Source organism: Mytilus galloprovincialis, chromosome 1, assembly GCF_965363235.1.
Source record: "Mytilus galloprovincialis chromosome 1, xbMytGall1.hap1.1, whole genome shotgun sequence".
In the NCBI taxonomy this organism is placed as follows: domain Eukaryota; kingdom Metazoa; phylum Mollusca; class Bivalvia; order Mytilida; family Mytilidae; genus Mytilus; species Mytilus galloprovincialis.
In genome coordinates this window covers 107,509,627-107,527,366 of record NC_134838.1, presented here as the reverse complement: position 1 = coordinate 107,527,366, position 17,740 = coordinate 107,509,627, and the positions used below count along the sequence as shown (strand labels likewise).

The window sequence follows — 17,740 nt, the reverse complement described above, 5'->3', positions numbered from 1 at the left end:
GTACAAGAAAATTAATTGCGATAAGATTTTTATTAACTTGCCAAAATACATTCGACGGTGATGTAATATGTGGAATTAAGTTAACCAGAGTTTTAGACCTTTGGCGTTTCAGTAATTAATTTCAGTTTAATTGATGGATGTGGAAAGTCCGAGTACGTGAATTTTCATCTTTAGGAAAAGCGATAGCAGTTATCTTTCCAAGTTCCAAATATAGTAATATAAATGATTTGTAATTTAAACAGTTAAGTCAGATGTTAGAAACTATCGTGCATAGTTATATAAGCTTGTTATTGTTCAGACTGACAATACAGATTGAAACGACACAAAAATGTCATTGACTAAATATTCCTATGAGGCAGGTTGCAACTGCAAATTTTGATTACGAAAATGAACGAGCAAGTAATAACTTCAGCTAACACAGAAACAATAAGACGCCTCGATCTTTATAAATAATAACCATATAATGCTAGCATACCAACAGATAACACAGAAACACAAATACGAATAATAAAACTGCTCACATACCAATAGTAATATAACACAGAAACAAGAAAATGCCTCGATCTTTACAGAAAAAAACCATACACTGATAGTATACCAACAGATACCACAGAAACACAAATACAAATAATAGCAACTGCTAACATACCAACAGCTAACACAGAACGTAGAAGATGCCTCGATCTTTACAAATAATAACAACTGCTAATATATCAAAACAGCTAACATCGAAACAGAAAGACACTTCGGCCTTTAACAATAATAACGACTGCTAACATATTAACTGCTAACACAGAACGAAGAAAAAGTCAAACGTTACCGTGACCAATTATAATCTCTGCTAACATAATTATCAATAGCTAAAACAGAAACAAGAAGACGCCTCGATCTTTTAATGACTAATAATAATCAATGTTCACCTCGGAACAGATATAACACAGAAACAGAAAAAGTCTTATACAAATAATTATAGTTTTTGTACTATACATTTTGGTTAAAACTATATACTTTGTAGACTTCATTTATATGTTTAGATGTACATTGAGAACATATGGAATCTGTTCTCGGAAACTGTCAAGAGTAGTGCATTGAACTGCAGCTACTGGAAGAAGGGTTCCATTGCAATATTGTTCTTGGGTAAACTGAGTATTTGTATGAATCTTTAGTGGTATGTATAGGTCTGAAAGAATACTAGTATGTGAATGTTGTCGTGTCCTTGTATCAGATTGTGTGAGAGATCTTACGGGTATATGACTGCAAGATGGTGTACTAATTTGTAGAAGAAGATGCTATCCAATATAGTGTTTGTACCATTTCAGCGACTGAGCTGGTGTTAAGGTATCTGTTGCACTAAGGTTCCATGTGTACCTAGGTGCTCTGCGCTAAACCATCTAAAGTTTGTGTGTTTGTGATTTGGTATGTGGGTCCCAGACGCATCTGCTGTATTCTAGCTAAACTGCTTTGGTCTAACAAGTGCTATATATATATATGCTTTTTCTTTAACTGTTTTTGAATTTACCTTTAAATTTCTCTTAATGAAGTTCAGCTTTTGTGTGGCTGCAGCTGTGATGTTGTTTACAGGTTTGTTCCATTTTAGGTCAGTTTGTATGGTTATGCCCTGATATCTTATGCATTGATGTTTCTTTTTGCAGCACATGTTGATGGAGAGTATAGTCGAGTTTTAATGGGTTTTCTTGGTTATTATCTGATGGACTGAGCATTTGTCTGGATGGAATGACTTGAGCCAGTCCTTCTCCCATTTTGCTGTCGATGTAAGGTCTTCTTGCAGTTTTTGTGTGTCTTCTTGCAGTTTTTGTGTGTCTTCTTTGTTTCGTGTTGTTTTGTAAATTATACTGTCATCTTCAAATAATCTTAGGGTACTGTGTTTGATGTACACAATGATGCGTTCGTTAAAGTCGTTAATATACCCAGTGAATAGGATATGGCCCAAACATGTTCCTTGTGGAACAACAGATAATACGTTGATTTTGTCTGATTGAACGCAACTATTAAATAATGACTGGTTTCACATGATCTTGATGCTCGGAATCCATGTTGAAGGGCTTTTTGTCGAATATAAAAACATATACAAAACAAATAAGGCAGTGGCTATTTTGCCGGCTCTGATTAAAATATCTCAAGTCAACTAGGCAAAATAGTCTATTTCTATAGAAATGGCTATTTGACCGGCACCAGAAATATAGTGATTTGTTGCTGGCACTGGAAAAATAGAAAATATTTTATTTTCTGGCTCTTTTAAGGTAAGCGGGAGCCAGGTAAAAAAAAATATACTGTGTTTGCAATTCAATAACTGACTATTATTTCAAACCGCGGCAAGTTTAATTTCCCTCTGAGTTCAGTATTTTTGTGATTTTACTTTTTAATTCCAACATTTTTAAATTCAGTAGCTATGTGATTGACTTAGTTGTATTGTATTATGTGTAATCAAATTTTGATGCAATGAGAATTTTAACTTTTATTTTTTCAAGTTTATATGAGCATACATTATAAAACTGAGATTATATTCTTATGCATACATGTAGCATTTTACTGACTTATTTTAGAAATAATTGTAATTACATGTTTTGATTTTACTTCATTGCAACAAATGGATGCCAAAAAGTTGGGTTTTTTTTTTCTTGTTATAAATTCTTATTTACACTTTGACTGATAAATGTTTTTAAACGATTATATATATCTCAAATATTGATATCTGTTTTCTTATTTTTAAACCCAGTTTCACGAAGCTGTCTTAGGACTTAGACATGTCTTAGGATGGTCTTACGACATATCTTAGTCCTAAGTGGGTTTCACAAAACGGTCCTAAATTAGGACATCTCTTAAAGTTGGTCATAAAGTTAGGACAACGCGAGAGGTGTCTTATGATGGTCTTAGGATTTTATTTATTTATATAAATTACACTCATTTTTTACATTAATTTTGAAAAAAATATCTTATTATTATTTAATTATCTATTCTCCTGTTCCATCTTAAAACATATATACATTGACGGATAATCAGGATTTGTCAACAATGAAAATTCGATGTATTGATATAAAAATTGCACGATTTTATCTCTTAACCTTTTATAACCAATAAAGTCGAAATTGAATTCAACTCACTTGTACCAAAACAATGTAATAATTTTATATTCTTTTTTCTTAATTTTGCATTGAAAATTTCATATTTATATTGATGTATTATTTACAGATAATTTATATATAAATTACTTTTATTTTTTTATATTTATTTTGCAAATTATTTCATTATATTAATCAATACGTTTAGAATAATTTATGGTAAGACATACTACATTTACATGATTTTTTTCCGTAGATCATATTTATATTTGAAAATTTAAAGAACTTGCGACAGGTTTAGGATGTCTTAGCTAAGATGATCCTAAGACAGCTTCGAGACGAGGTCTGGGATATGTCCTAGGATAGTCATAAGAGGATCATAAGACATGTTCTAAGATATGTCTTATGACAGGTCTTAGGATAGCTTCGTGAAACCGGCCCCTGGTTTACCCGACAGTAATTATTTGATTCTTCATGTTGACAAACCGCATTTGCATAGTACTTTTCAAAAGTAAATATTAAATTTCACTCTATTCCAAAAACCCGCGAAAATAACAAATTTTGCTATATTGCTGGTGCCGGCATATGCTATTTTACCGACTTGAATCTGTCCGCAAAAAGTAAAAAAATAACATAAGGACCTAAGAGCTACGGTTCCGCAGCTTGGACTGTAAGGCCTATACTAGTATAATAGTCCCAGCTTGAATTTCACTGAGATATTTTATTCACATGTTCAGACCCGCAAAACAGCCTGGCTGACAATAAATAAAACAAAGCATTATATGCACATAAAAAACGATGATACAACAAAATAACGCCAAGTACGGTTGCGCCATAGTGACTCTTTAGAATTTGTTGGCTCTGTACGATTTGAGGCATCGAATACACCTTATCTGACCCGATAATCTGTGCCGCTTGAACTATTGACGTCATGCAGCAACAATAACTTTGCCATTTGTCGTTAGATATTTTGTATTATGACGTCAACATTTTTCGGGAACCTGTGTGATGTCCAGTAATGGCGGACCGTAAAATAGCGCCAAGGTGTATTGTTTTTGCCTAATTAAATATAATTAGTGAATATATATGCCTAGTGAAATTTGGGAGGTGGACTCACATTTTAGAGACTCTGATCCCTTTGAAAAACTTCATGTTGAATTTATCAAAGATATAAAAGGGGTTCATAAGGCATCTAATGATGGATATGGAATCAGGGTCAAAAATACTTTATACACATAATTATTTTTGTATATACGGAATTCGATTTATGTATGTACGTAAATCGAATTCCGTATATATGTTACAGTAAATAGGTGAAATTAGGAATTACACGTAATTACTAAACATTTCAGTAAATACCTGTAATTACTAGTCAATTTAGTAATTACATGTATTTACTAGTTATTTCAGTGATTACTGGTATTCACTGATTTTTTTTGTCATTTTTACAGCTATTTACTAACTTCATATTTGTTTTAAAAATTAAAGACATAATTCAAGATATCAAATAAGAAAGTAAAGGGGTAGGGATTTTTAGGGCTTACTTAAGGATTTGGGATTATAAGGCACATTAAAAGTGCATACACTTTAGTGTTTGTGAATTTAAACTTGAAAATGGTTGTTTTATAAGTTTTGAAACTCCCTAAAAATCATTTTCAGCGTGCAAGACAATGTCATGATATCAATCCAAAATTGAGAAATACATTTTTAGAAGTTTATAGGCAACTTAGCCAGCTCTTTTTTAAGATATACATTAGATTATGTCAAATTTGGATAAATGATTTTGATAATTCTTAAAATCTCATAATTTTGTTAAATTCAAATCTCCAACAGGCATACTTTGCAACTCAACTTGGCCAATGACATGAGTTAAATTTCTTTTACAAAATAGGTTTAACTATGACTTCTTTTGTCAAACATTTGCGATGAAGATGACATTCTTCACAAGCAAATTTATACAAATTGATGGCGTTAAGAGTCACATTTTCATATTTCCGTGTTTCTGCATGTGGGTCTCTTTTTTATGAGTTTTTCAAGACCTCCAAACTGAAGCTTATATACCTGCAACAAAATTTTATCATCGTTTCTACCTGAAAAAGAATAATCTTTTTGTGGATTGAATAAGTCAACTAAATGGTCTATCCCTTTTCTTTGACTTTTAATCTTGACATTATTTTCCCTTTCGTCGAGCCTGCTACTTTTGTTGCAAAAGCGACACTTAGCGAACCACCCTTAATTCCGCCGCTGGCGCCAGTGACGTCCACAAATATTCACTCTGTGGTTCAAGTTTTTTTTTAATTTTGATAACTTTCTTAAATTATCCTGGATTTCTACTGTCTCGAGTGGATAAATATCGTATTACACTCGATGCAGTGGAAAAATCTATATTTATCATGTGTTTATGATCAAAAAATAAATTTCAAGAAGTAAATTTGGTCAAATTAAATCAAGTTTTTCCGTATTTTACTTATAAATAGACTTAGTTTTTATGACGGTTAACATTACATTCACACTGTGGTCGAAGCTTTTTAAATTTTAATAACCTTCTCAAAATATCCCGGATTTCTACCTAACTTGGACAGAAGCTTGTTTATGATCATAAGATAATATCCAGAAGTAAAGTTAGTAAAAAAAAATCTTTTTTCGTATATTTTCTTATAAAAAACGGACTAGTTTTTTTCAGTTAACATAACATACACTCTGCAGTTAAAGTTTTTAAAACATTTATTGGATTTCATAAAACCATCCTGATTTTTTACCAAATTTGGACAGAAGCTGCTTACAGAACTAGCCAGTATCTAGGGGAAAACTTTAATATTTTTTTTCCTGTTTTTTGTTGAGCCTGCGACTCACAACAAAAGAAGGCGAGACACTGGGTTCTGTGAAACCCTTACCATTTTGATAGCTGAATACATCGGTAACCCATCTCCAGCTAGGGGTTGAATTGAGGGTCAAATGAATATGTATTCAATAAGGTCCAATAATTAACTTCCAAGTACACAACTCATCAACCATGTTTCTCAGCTTATTTAACAAAATAGAAACTGATAGGCTGCTGAAAGTGAAATATAATTTCACTTTACCATTTTCATTTATGATTTAACAACAACAAAAATCACATATTTTTTTTCAAATCTCGTAGCTAATGCACCTATAGCAAAAAGGTACATTTTATGCTGATCACTTTTTAAAAGTACTCACTGATTTCCTAGTATTACCAAAACTTTTGATCAGCTGACCATATTACAACATTGTTTTAACAATTAGTAAATAGGTGTAAAAATTTATTTTAAAATTAGTAATTACTGGGCCGTTTTAGGAATTACTTGTATTTACTAAGTGCATCGGGAATTACATGTAATTCCTAAATTTTAGTAATTACATGTAATTCCTAATTTCACCTATTTATTGTAACATATACATTAATCGAATTCTGTATATATATACAGAAATAATTACTTATATATGTAAATCGAATTCCGTATATACAGAAATAATTATAGATATACGAAATTCGATTTACGTATATACGGAATTATATATACGTAATTATTTCTGTATATACCGAATTCGATTTAAGTATATATACGTAAATCGAATTCCGTATATGCAGAAACAACAGCTTTCTTTGCATACATAAATATTAAATGTCTTTAATTCATAGTCATTGTTTATAATATTACATATAAATATAGTCATTATTTACAATACTTATTATGTATGATCAAGTATGTAATTAATATACCATCAGCCCAATTTAGTGTTGATGAGTTTGTGCTCATAAGTATTTGTATTTGTTTAACTAGAATAATAGTCACAGGTCAAAGAGGTCGTCATAGGTTCAAAGTTCTTTGGAATATACCCCGTGCATTGTATGCCTAGAAACACTCCCGGGCATATATATTTTACAAAGGGGTCCATTGGTCAAGTGCCATTCAAGATACATGCGATAACGATTTACGGATATTTGTGTATCCGACATTGATCTAAGTGTTATTTACTAAGGTCATTTTTTAGCACAGATTGAAACTTGATATGTAAGTAAGCTATGGGAACGGTATTTATGTTCCTGGTAAGCTGAAGCCTGTCGTAATTATGATTTTGCGTCGATTTAGCAGCTTCAAGAAACTTTTATCTTTAAAGTTCGTTCAGTCACTCCCAATGCTCCAGCAAACACAAATAAAGGCGTATCATTGGTACGAAATTATCAAATTTTCAGATAGGCCTAGTACGTAAAATCATAGATAAGATAGCCATAGATGAGGGTCAAAATGGGGGTACCTAGACTTGGTGTTACTAGTTTCAACACTTGTAAAAATCTGTTTATGCCCCCTCCATAGCTGAGGGGACATCACTTAGTTTTACCCTTGTCCTTCTGCAATTTTTTCCATTTGTAAAGGAGCATAACTCTAGAACAGTAAAAGTGACCAACCAAATTTCAAACCTGACATGTGTTTTTTGGTAATAAACATTGTGGTTAAGTTGCATAACATTTGCTGGAGGCAAACTTAAGTTACAGAACGAAACAAAAAAGTCAGCAATTTTCCATTTGTAAATGGGCATAACTCTAGAACGGTAAAAGTGACCTCACCAAAAGTCAAACCTGATCTGAGTATTGTGGTTATAAGCATTGTGTACAAGTTTAATCTTGTACACAATGCTTATAACCACATGTTTTTTCATTGTTTCAAAATAAAGTAAGATTCTCACGTTTTGTTTGTTGTGCTGAACATAAAATCTTTAATTAGGTTTTGCCACCATGGGTAAGAGTATTGCTATCAATAATTTTTTTCAGTGTCAATATGAAGTGAGAGCTGTTAAATTCAATTATCTATCTTGTGAAGAGTTGTGTCTCTTTAAAACTTTATATGCATGAGGGGGGCGACATGTGTGTCCCATGGACGCATTCCCTTTTTTTTCTAGATGTTTTTTAATCTTGGTTAAAACTTTTTCTTTATATCGCCAAAGAAAAATTCGACTTGGTTCGACCTCTTAATCATGTATTATACACTCAGCAAGCGACCTGTCTCCTCTTGTCAGTCATACAGATCTTATATTTATTTCCTGACTGCAACCGATGTAAGTGCACATGTTTAAAAGTCCATTTTCCTTGATTTCTTGATTTTATTATTTCAACAACAGCATAACCTTCTCATTTGTTGACCAATTTTCTCCAAATAAATTAAAACCCCACCATTTTTTAGAACCAGATGCTTTTATTGCTTCCACTTCCTGGAATAATTTGTCTAGCAGATATTCAACATTTTTTCAAAATCTAATTCTTACTTGAAGAAGATGTTTGATGCTCTTTATTTGATGTTGTAGATTATGAAGAATGTTACAAGTAAACATGAAACTTATTATATTTGTAATTTACATGTATATTTTATATCAATTCAGGCAGGACAAGACAGAAAATCAAAAAACTTCAGATGCTTCTAACAAATTCACTGAATTAGATCCAGAAGGATGGAACGAAAGATGGAAAAACAGGAATATTGGTTTTCACAAGGACCATATCAATGTGTAAGATTTATTATTGAACAAGTTATCCAAAAAAGTGTAAAATCACTGAAGTGATATTAGCCTATTTATCTCTTTTCAACATTTTCAGCACCATTTGGTTATTTCTGATGCATGAAAAGCTTTTCTGAAAATCAACAGAAGAAACAAAATTTTTAACCCAATGGCATTTCTTAGCTATAAAAAAAATAGTATTGACATTTATTCTTAGATGCATGCTTTTTTTATTAGTTGTTATTTGCTTTGAACTAGCTGTAAGTATCTGAAAGTACTTTGAGATTTGTACTAAGATTTTTTTTGTTATGGGGATGTATAAATACTTTGCTACTTCTGGTCTGTTACTTTGTTTCATGTATTTTTCTGCTTGTTTCAGATATTGCTAATACCTTATAGTATAAGTTTTATATAAAACTGACAACAGTTGTACACCTGAGAGTGCTAAAGAGGCCATTTTTCAAATATTTAATATTCCCAAGATCATAACTCTTAAAAAAAGATGATAGTCTATCAACTTTTTTTTAAGAGTTATGATCTTGATAAATATAGAATAATAGGTAGTTTCGTTTTTTTGATACTGACTATATCATGTGGAATATCTAGACGAGCCTGTTAGGGCGAGTTGAGATATTCCACATGATATAGTCAGCATCAAAAATGAAACTACCTATTATTCTGTTTATCGGTAATTATGACGTCACACAATGTATAGCCTAATATTTTCAGTGATACAGCCAGTACCTTGATACTCGAAAATATTAGGCAGTAAGATCAAAGGGAAAATATACCGGAATTACCGATATTATTAAATACGTGTATATGAAAAAATTAGTCCACCGTTTTAGAACTTGTCCCAGATATTGCTGATATTAACCTATAGTGTAAGTTTTCTGAAAATCTGGCAAGAATTATACCTGTGAGAGTGTTAACAAGACCTGATGGATGGACAGTTGTTGGACAGATGGATAACAGGAGAAATCAAACCACTTCACAGTAAAACAGATCACATGAACCACAAACAGCTCCATACAAAACAATACCAGAAATGCAATCAACAGTGTGATCAATCAATGGGAAGTAAAATGGATTCATAAAATCAGTTCCCTTATGCAATTGTAACATACACACCAATCTTATCTTTAAGGTCAACACAGAGTGTGATAATGAAATTGATAATAAGTTGCAGTTATTATACTTATGCATTATATCTTGTTAGTCTTTTAAGACTTGGATGCATGTATATAAACATCACATACTTCATTTAGTACTTTAATTCAATTATAGGATGCTTGAAAAACATGTGAAAAGACTGGTCAACAAAAGAGAAAATATAAAGGTTTTTATTCCTTTGTGTGGCAAATCATTGGATATGAAATGGTAAATTGTGTTGCCTTGTTGCTAGAGTTTGCTTTTGTTTAGTCAGTTGTGATCAGTTGTGAAAATGGTATCTTTGAATTATTGATGAATTCATTTATTTTCTCTATTAATTAAAAAATTCAATGATATCTATTAAATTGTTTTCCATGTTGGTATATTTCCTTTATGAACAATGCAAATATCTAATTGAAAACAATTATTTTGACATTAAATGGAAAAATATAGTTTGATAAATGTTATTTATAAAATGTTTTAGACTTATTCATGAATGTAAAAAATGTTTAAATGCAAAGATTATCACCAAATCGTATTTACTTATTTTATAACAGAAACCAGTACATACTTATGTGCATTGAATCTAATGCAGGATATTTGTAACTTATATGGTTAATCATCAATGTTTCAGGTTAGCAGACCAAGGCCATACAATTGTTGGAGTTGACTGTGCAGAAGTGGCCTTTAAAGAATTCTTTGAGGAACATTCCCTTGAACACACAGTAGAACCAGTTGAAAACCTTTCAGGAAAAGTGTACACTGTAGGTCATTAATAATATAGATGTGTTTTAATGTGGGTTTGATATACATTCTTCCAAACCTTTCAGTGATGCAACTAATACAGGTTTAAAAGTCAATCAAAAACAAACAGGTCAACCAGATTAAACTGCATACTTATTCTGTCTATTATGTAACTGAACATAAAAATGTAAATAACAAAAATTTACCCTATGGGATAACTGATAACTTGAAAACAATAGAGAAGTAACACTTCTTGTGGTCAAGATTTTTTTTAAATCAGTATTTTGCTGACTAGGGTAAACATATCTGACACATAGTTATTTTGAAACAATGCTATACTATTTCTTATACAAATAAGGAGATTCATACCTAATAATTAGATATCTTTGAAACCTTGTAATTTAAAATATACTTTCAATGTATTTTAAGAAAAATTTATAATTGCATGTTACGTACACAGCATTTTTGAAAAAATAAATTTTTTATTGCATATTTATTGGAACAAAAAGGAAAATCATATATTTTGGATGTTCCATAGTGCATGATGTTTTCTTGATTTATTGGCATTAAATGTTTGAACATCAGTGCATCAGTCACTTGATGTTTAAAGGATTCGTTAATCTTTGATGCATAGTTCATTTTGTCTGTATTTTTTCTGAACTCTGGTCTTGTTTTATGTGAGGTATTGATGTGCTTCTATCATATGTACAGGCACGACTATTTACTATGGATTCTATGTCAACATATGGCAAAAACGTTTTAAACAGTTTGTGTACATCGCAATTCATGCACAGTTATTCATTGAAATATTTAATGATGAATATTTTCAGAGCAAGGACAAAAAGATCATGTTATACTGCTGTGATTTTTACAAGTTCAGTAGGTGAGTATACTCGTTGAAAAAGTAAGATAACACTTTGTAATCCTGTTGAATCTGATACCAACTTTATAGGCTCTATTGAACTATCAACTGCTAACTGAAAAATACTTCCATATGTAATGAAATTGTTTTCTAGTTTTGCTTGTTTTGTATTAGTGAGTGTCCAAAAAAGATTGGAAACTACCACCATAATCAGATTTAATATTGGGTTTTATGTGTAAAAAAATTGTATTCTCGATTGTTTGCTGTATTTTCTTGTCAATAAGTATAAAAAAGAAGATGTGGTATGATTGCCAATGAGACAACTGTCCACAAGAGACCAAAATGACACAGACATTCACAACTATTGGTCATTGTACGGCCTTCGACAATTAGCAAAGCCCATGCCGCATAGGCAGCTATAAAAGGCCCCGATATGACAATGTAAAACAATTCAAACGAGAAAACTAACGGCCTTATTTATATAAAAAAATGTACGAAAAACAAATATGTAACACATAAACAAACGACAACCACTGAATTACAGGCTCCTGACTTGGGACAGGCACATAAATAAATAATGTGGCGGGTTAAACATGTTAGAGGGATCCCAACCCTCCCCCTAACCTGGGACAGAGGTATAACAGTACAACATAAGAACGAAGTATAAGAAAATACAAGTGGATGTTGTCGGGTACTTGTACATCCTGACAACAAAAAGACATAATGAACAGATCTGGGAGTACTCACAGTTATCTGGCAGCTAGTTCAAAGCCAATAACAACTAAAAAATAATGCATCTAAGACTAAACTATCAATCTGTACATATCCAACATCCAATGGATTTAGTGTAAAGACGTCATTAACGGTCAGAGAAAAACATGACCTTGTACAATGCCAAGTTAAAGGTATCGACAGATTGTAGATCCATGACATTGCAGAACTCAGGTGATATATGGCAATATTAAAGCAGTAAACCTTATAATCTACATAAATTAAACCAAATGGGGAAAAAAAACCAAATACTCAATATGGGAAAAAAAAAAGAATAACAAATATGTGAAAACAACAAAGTAACCAATATATGAAAACAACAAAGTAACCAATATATGAAAACAACAAATTTACATGCATAAATATATTCTTTATTTACAGAGAGACAGCAGGACAATTCAATGGTATTTGGGACCGTGGATCTTTAGTAGCAATTAATCGACAAGACAGACAAAAGTAAGTAGTACTATTTAAATAAATAAACAATTCTTGGTTACATGATAGTGTCTAACCATAATTGAATATGCTCTAGTTATTATGTCATGAAGTTTTTAAAATCCTGATTCCACTGTACAGACAATTTTATTAAATAAAATATGAAAGTTGTTTTACTATTTAAAATCACAAGGAGCATATAGTACAGGCATTTATTTTTAATAGAACATAAAAAAAATATATTGAAACAACTTTTCTGAGACCTTGAGGTTTCACTTTATTTTCAGGAAAATTGAATAAAACTTTATGAAAATAATAAAGTATCCCTGCTTTCTTTGACTGAAATGATTTTTTTAAATACTAAAAATATAAAAGTACACAATACTGATTTTATGAATTTAAGTAAAGAATTTTGTCGATATGAAGCGTTTGTGTCTCCAATATATTTAACCTTTACAGATATTCTACATTGATGAAGTCCTTGATGGCACCAGATTGTCAATATTTGTTAGATACCTATGATTATAATGAAGAATTATGGCCAGGTAAGATATCTTCTTTGTCAGCCATACCAGTTAGTCAAGCAAGGAAAAGGAATGAAACATAATTTGAAACACGTTTTAATCAGGGGAGACAATTGTTTACATGGAAAGAAGATTCACATTCCTGTGGTAAATAGTTTTGTTTTTGTGCACAAATGCAGTTATTACAAATAATAATCACAGGATTAAAAAGTTTCATTGTCACAAAATTATCTATCTGTGATAATGAGTTTCAAAAGAAATTCAGTTTGAACTTGACAAGGGAATTTGTTACAATGTTTCTACCATTTTTTATACTTTCAGTGACAATCAATATAAGAGTGATTGATTGATTCCTGGTGTTTGACACAACTTTTACTGTTTTTGATTATTTTGTGGTAGTCAGTTTCTCTTATTGGCAGTAGAAGCCAAATGCCCAAAAAGAACTGCTGACTTTCAGCAGAAAACTGTCAATCCTAGTCAATTAAGATTGAAGTCTAACTCACCTTCCACATGCAGGGTTCAACCTCACAACGGAAGTGTCAACAGGCTAGTGATACAGTAGATGAAATACTTACACCACTCTGGCACTGCTGTTCCCAATATAAGAGTGATTTGATTTGATAAATGATTTTCTTTTTCAGGACCACCACATTATGTATCTGTAGAACAGATTCAGTCTCTATATGGTATGTTTAACTATAGTCGAAGTTATTCATACAAAACAATTTACGTTGGCATTTAAGACATCACAGTCACATTATTTAAGCACAAAATTGTCATGTCAAATTTTGTCAGGATGAAAACCATAACAAATTCAAGGAACAGCTTTTATATACCAAAAACCATTTTACAAAGTGAAGAGAAATTTTACAGTAACCCCTCCTGCCAAATCCCACATGCAGTGCTAATGCTTCTACAGCTGAGACAAAGCCGAATGAGCCCCATATAAAAAGCACCTGTCGTAAGGGATCTAAAAAATTTAAACTATAGTAAGCTTAAAATAGTTTAAAAGTGTAGTTCAACAACATTTATCACACATGATGTGTATTTAGTTTTGTTTTCAATATTTCATTCATTACAAATCATGTGAGTTAGAACAGTGTGATGTAAACTTTTAAAAGTAAGGAATAAAGATAATCTGATTTAGGAAATAATGTTTATTATTTATAATTTAGTTTCTCACAATATTTACTAATTGTAGGAGGTGATTGTGATATAGAGGATGTAGATACTATGGACGCTATGGAAGAGAAACACAAGAAATGGGGATTAGATTATATCAATGAACGTTTACATGTCATTACTCTCAAGAAATAACGATATCAACGACATTATTTACTCAGATTTCTTTGCATTATCCAGATCAATAAGACGAAACTCAACTCAAATTGCATTAATCTGAAACATTTATTCCCTCCTAACAAGTTGCAATGTAGAAATGATGTGTATAATTTATTTTACACTTGTATTGTATTGAATAATACCTAATTTTTATGTACCAATATTTTTTCAAAACTAATGGTGTTTCCTTAAAATGGGACCAAAATGGTGCTTTCATATTTGTTATGAAGTGGTTTTTTTTAATAAAGTTTGTAACATTTACCATATCTTTTTTCTGTTCATTCAACATCGAAGAGTTTAGAGTATCTGCTAACAGGAAGTAGATATCTGACCTATCCATAACCGCTCACACAGCAAAACTCATTATAAAGCTTCTGACAAAATATAAAGTAAATTTGTTTAGTAGTTTTGAAAAATGCAACAAAAAATTTGTTGAATGGGCAAACAGACAAAGAGGTTGCAATAAAGCCCGTACTCCTAGATTTGGGGTATATTACACAGTTACTTCTATAGTCTCCATCAGGTGAAATTCCTAGCGGTTAACAGTAAAAATAATCTAAACTATCAATCGCGTTCACTCGAGATAGTTTTTCACATTCCATTCATGAATCGTCAAATGTTCTTTTCATTGATGTGATAAAGTTTCCCACGCTTTATGCAAATTTTATGAAATTGAACTCCACAGAAACACTTCCGGTAAAAACAATGGTGGATTCCACCATTCAAAATCGTCTTAAAAAATGTGAAGGTCAGGATTATCACAGTGCAATCACTTAAAAGGTAGGTCAGTAGTGGCTTTTCTTTTGGCGATTTATGAATGGAATGTGAAAAACTATATCACGAGTGAACGTGGTTGATAGTTTAGATTATTTTTACCGATAACCGCTACGAATTTCAGCTGACAGCGATTATACATCATTTTGTCTCTGAGAGTTGTCTAATTGGCTAACATACCTCATCTTCTTACTTTTATATAGTGTTATCAGATATGTGATATACATGCAGTACAGAAAAACAAAACTTTGAATGTTAAATCTGATGAGTCGAGACTATAGAAGGAACATTTTAAATATCACAGCTCTTTCTTATTATAGTAAAAAATAGTTATCCTTCATTGACAGTCTGATAGTTCACCTGTTTTATAGTATAAAAATATTAGATTTGGCTGTACATTTATTAAAAAAAGTATCAAATACAGACAAACCAAATTCAACAAATTATACACTGTAGGTCAGGAGCCTGTAATTCAGTGGTTATTGTTTGTTGCTGTTTTATATCATATTTGTTTTTCCTCCATTGTTTTGTACATACATCAGGCCATTATTTTTCTCATCTGTCATTTGAAGGTCTTTTATGGCTGGCTATGTGGTATAGGCTTTGCTCATTGTTGAAGGTCATACATGGACCCATAGTTAACATATCATTTGGTCTCTGATGTAAAGTTGTCCCTCTAGCAATCATACCACATCTTATTTTTATCCATGTATAGTAGAATCTTAATCAGATTGTAAACTTCCATCAGTGTTTTAATTCTGCAGATATTTATAATACCTCACGGATTATTGTGCAATAATAATGAAATGCTCAATATGTTCATTTCATAGGTTTTCTCTGCACTTTTAACATCAATTCCACTTTGTAAAAAAGCTCAATATAGATGTATGTATTTTAAAATAGATATCAGAAGGCATTTTAATTATTGTCATATTCAACCATTCACATTATTTAAGACCTTGCAATAACTTAAACGTTACCAATGTTTCTGAACCAGATGCACATTTCGACAATCAATGTCTCTTCAGTGATGCTCGAGGCCAAAATATTTGAGAATCCAAAGCTTATTAAAAGGATCAAGAGCTATAAACCAGAGGAGAAAAAGACTAGCCAAAGCCAGGCAAGGAACCAGAGCTCTGCATAAGGGAGATACATTCCTTAATTTCTGAATTTACAGCAAGTGATTATCCAATTTCCTTAAATAAAAGTTGCAAAATATCAGCATGGAGAAAACCTTATAATCAGAACATAACTTTCCAACTGATTATTATAGTTTGTTCTTAAAAGTTGTGCTGTTACACCACTGCCACAATGTGTCTGTCCTATATTTGGATCCTGTTATGAAGTGGCTATTGTTGATTGCTGTGTGCTATATCTGTATTGCTGAATTGTTTTGTTAGATATCTGGATTTTAGTTTATTTCACATTTTGTCATGTCAGGGCCTTTTAATTGGGACTGTATGTTAGTCCAGTGTTTTTTTAATGTTGAAGGCTGTACATTGTTGTATAGTTCCTTAAATCTACACCATTTGGACTATGGAAAATCCTACTGACGCATGGCTTGATGTAGTGATTGAGTGTTTGTACATCTCTACCATTTTCATCAAAACCAAACAATTTCTTTATTGCATAATGCACTAATGCATCTCCTATTTTACATTTGAATCAGAAAGATTTCGAGGGTTTCTCATACCAAATAATAAGTGTCGCTATCCGAAGGAGTAAGTTCGGCAAGGGGCCAAATGATTATTAAATCAATGTAACAAGATGAAAAATGTTTGAAGTTTTTAAAAACCTTTGCATTTCACCTTTAAGACATGTGAGAAAGTTAAATAGAACTAATTTTGTAGAAGTTTTATTATGAAGCGTTGATTTTTACATCCAAATAGGTCAAAATAAGATATTTTGACAAAATTTGACAAAATCAGCCGAATTTCAACCACATTTAGGACAAGGAAACATGGAGCACAGGTGTCAACAAACTTAATATGCAAGGTAGACATGAAAATGTCTTTACACACATTATTTTAAAAGATCGTTGTCAAGGTATGCGCTCGGTTTCCTGTCCAATAATTGATGGAAATTTACCCATTTTCATTGATTTTACGTGGAAAATCAAGATAAGTACTATTTGTGACGTCATAAATAAAACGCAGGAATGTAAATTTTCAACAAAAGGACTTATTTTCTTTTTAGTAACTATATTAGCTATGAATCATTTTGATAGTGGTCAATAAATCCTTATTTGAAGTTTAAGCTGAAAAAGGGGGTCATTTTAGGACCTTATCAAATCTTTTTTATGGTAGTAAGTTTTGTGTATAAGTTTCATAACATTTAGTTCAGGCAAACTTAAGTACCGGTACATGTATTAGTAACAAGTAGAACAGTAACAAAAAAACCAGCAATTTTTCCATTTGTAAAGGGAATAACTCTAGAACAGTAAAAAAGGACACAATTAAACTTCAAATTTGGTCTGTATTTGTAGTTATCAGCATTGTGTATAAGTTTCATAACATTTGATTGAGGCAAACTTAAGTAAG

General features: G+C 31.5%; 1 protein-coding gene across 1 annotated transcript; it reads left to right on the top strand.

Annotated features, from left to right (window-relative positions):
- The first annotated feature begins 7,100 nt into the window (after positions 1–7,100).
- LOC143049694 (putative thiopurine S-methyltransferase) lies at positions 7,101–14,622 on the top strand. Its single transcript, XM_076223370.1, has 9 exons — positions 7,101–7,276; positions 8,481–8,606; positions 9,885–9,977; positions 10,384–10,513; positions 11,324–11,376; positions 12,508–12,582; positions 13,021–13,106; positions 13,727–13,771; positions 14,287–14,622. Exons 1-9 carry the CDS (start codon positions 7,176–7,178, stop codon positions 14,400–14,402), a joined length of 825 nt encoding a protein of 274 aa, XP_076079485.1. The 5' UTR covers positions 7,101–7,175; the 3' UTR covers positions 14,403–14,622.
- The last annotated feature ends 3,118 nt before the right edge of the window (positions 14,623–17,740 follow it).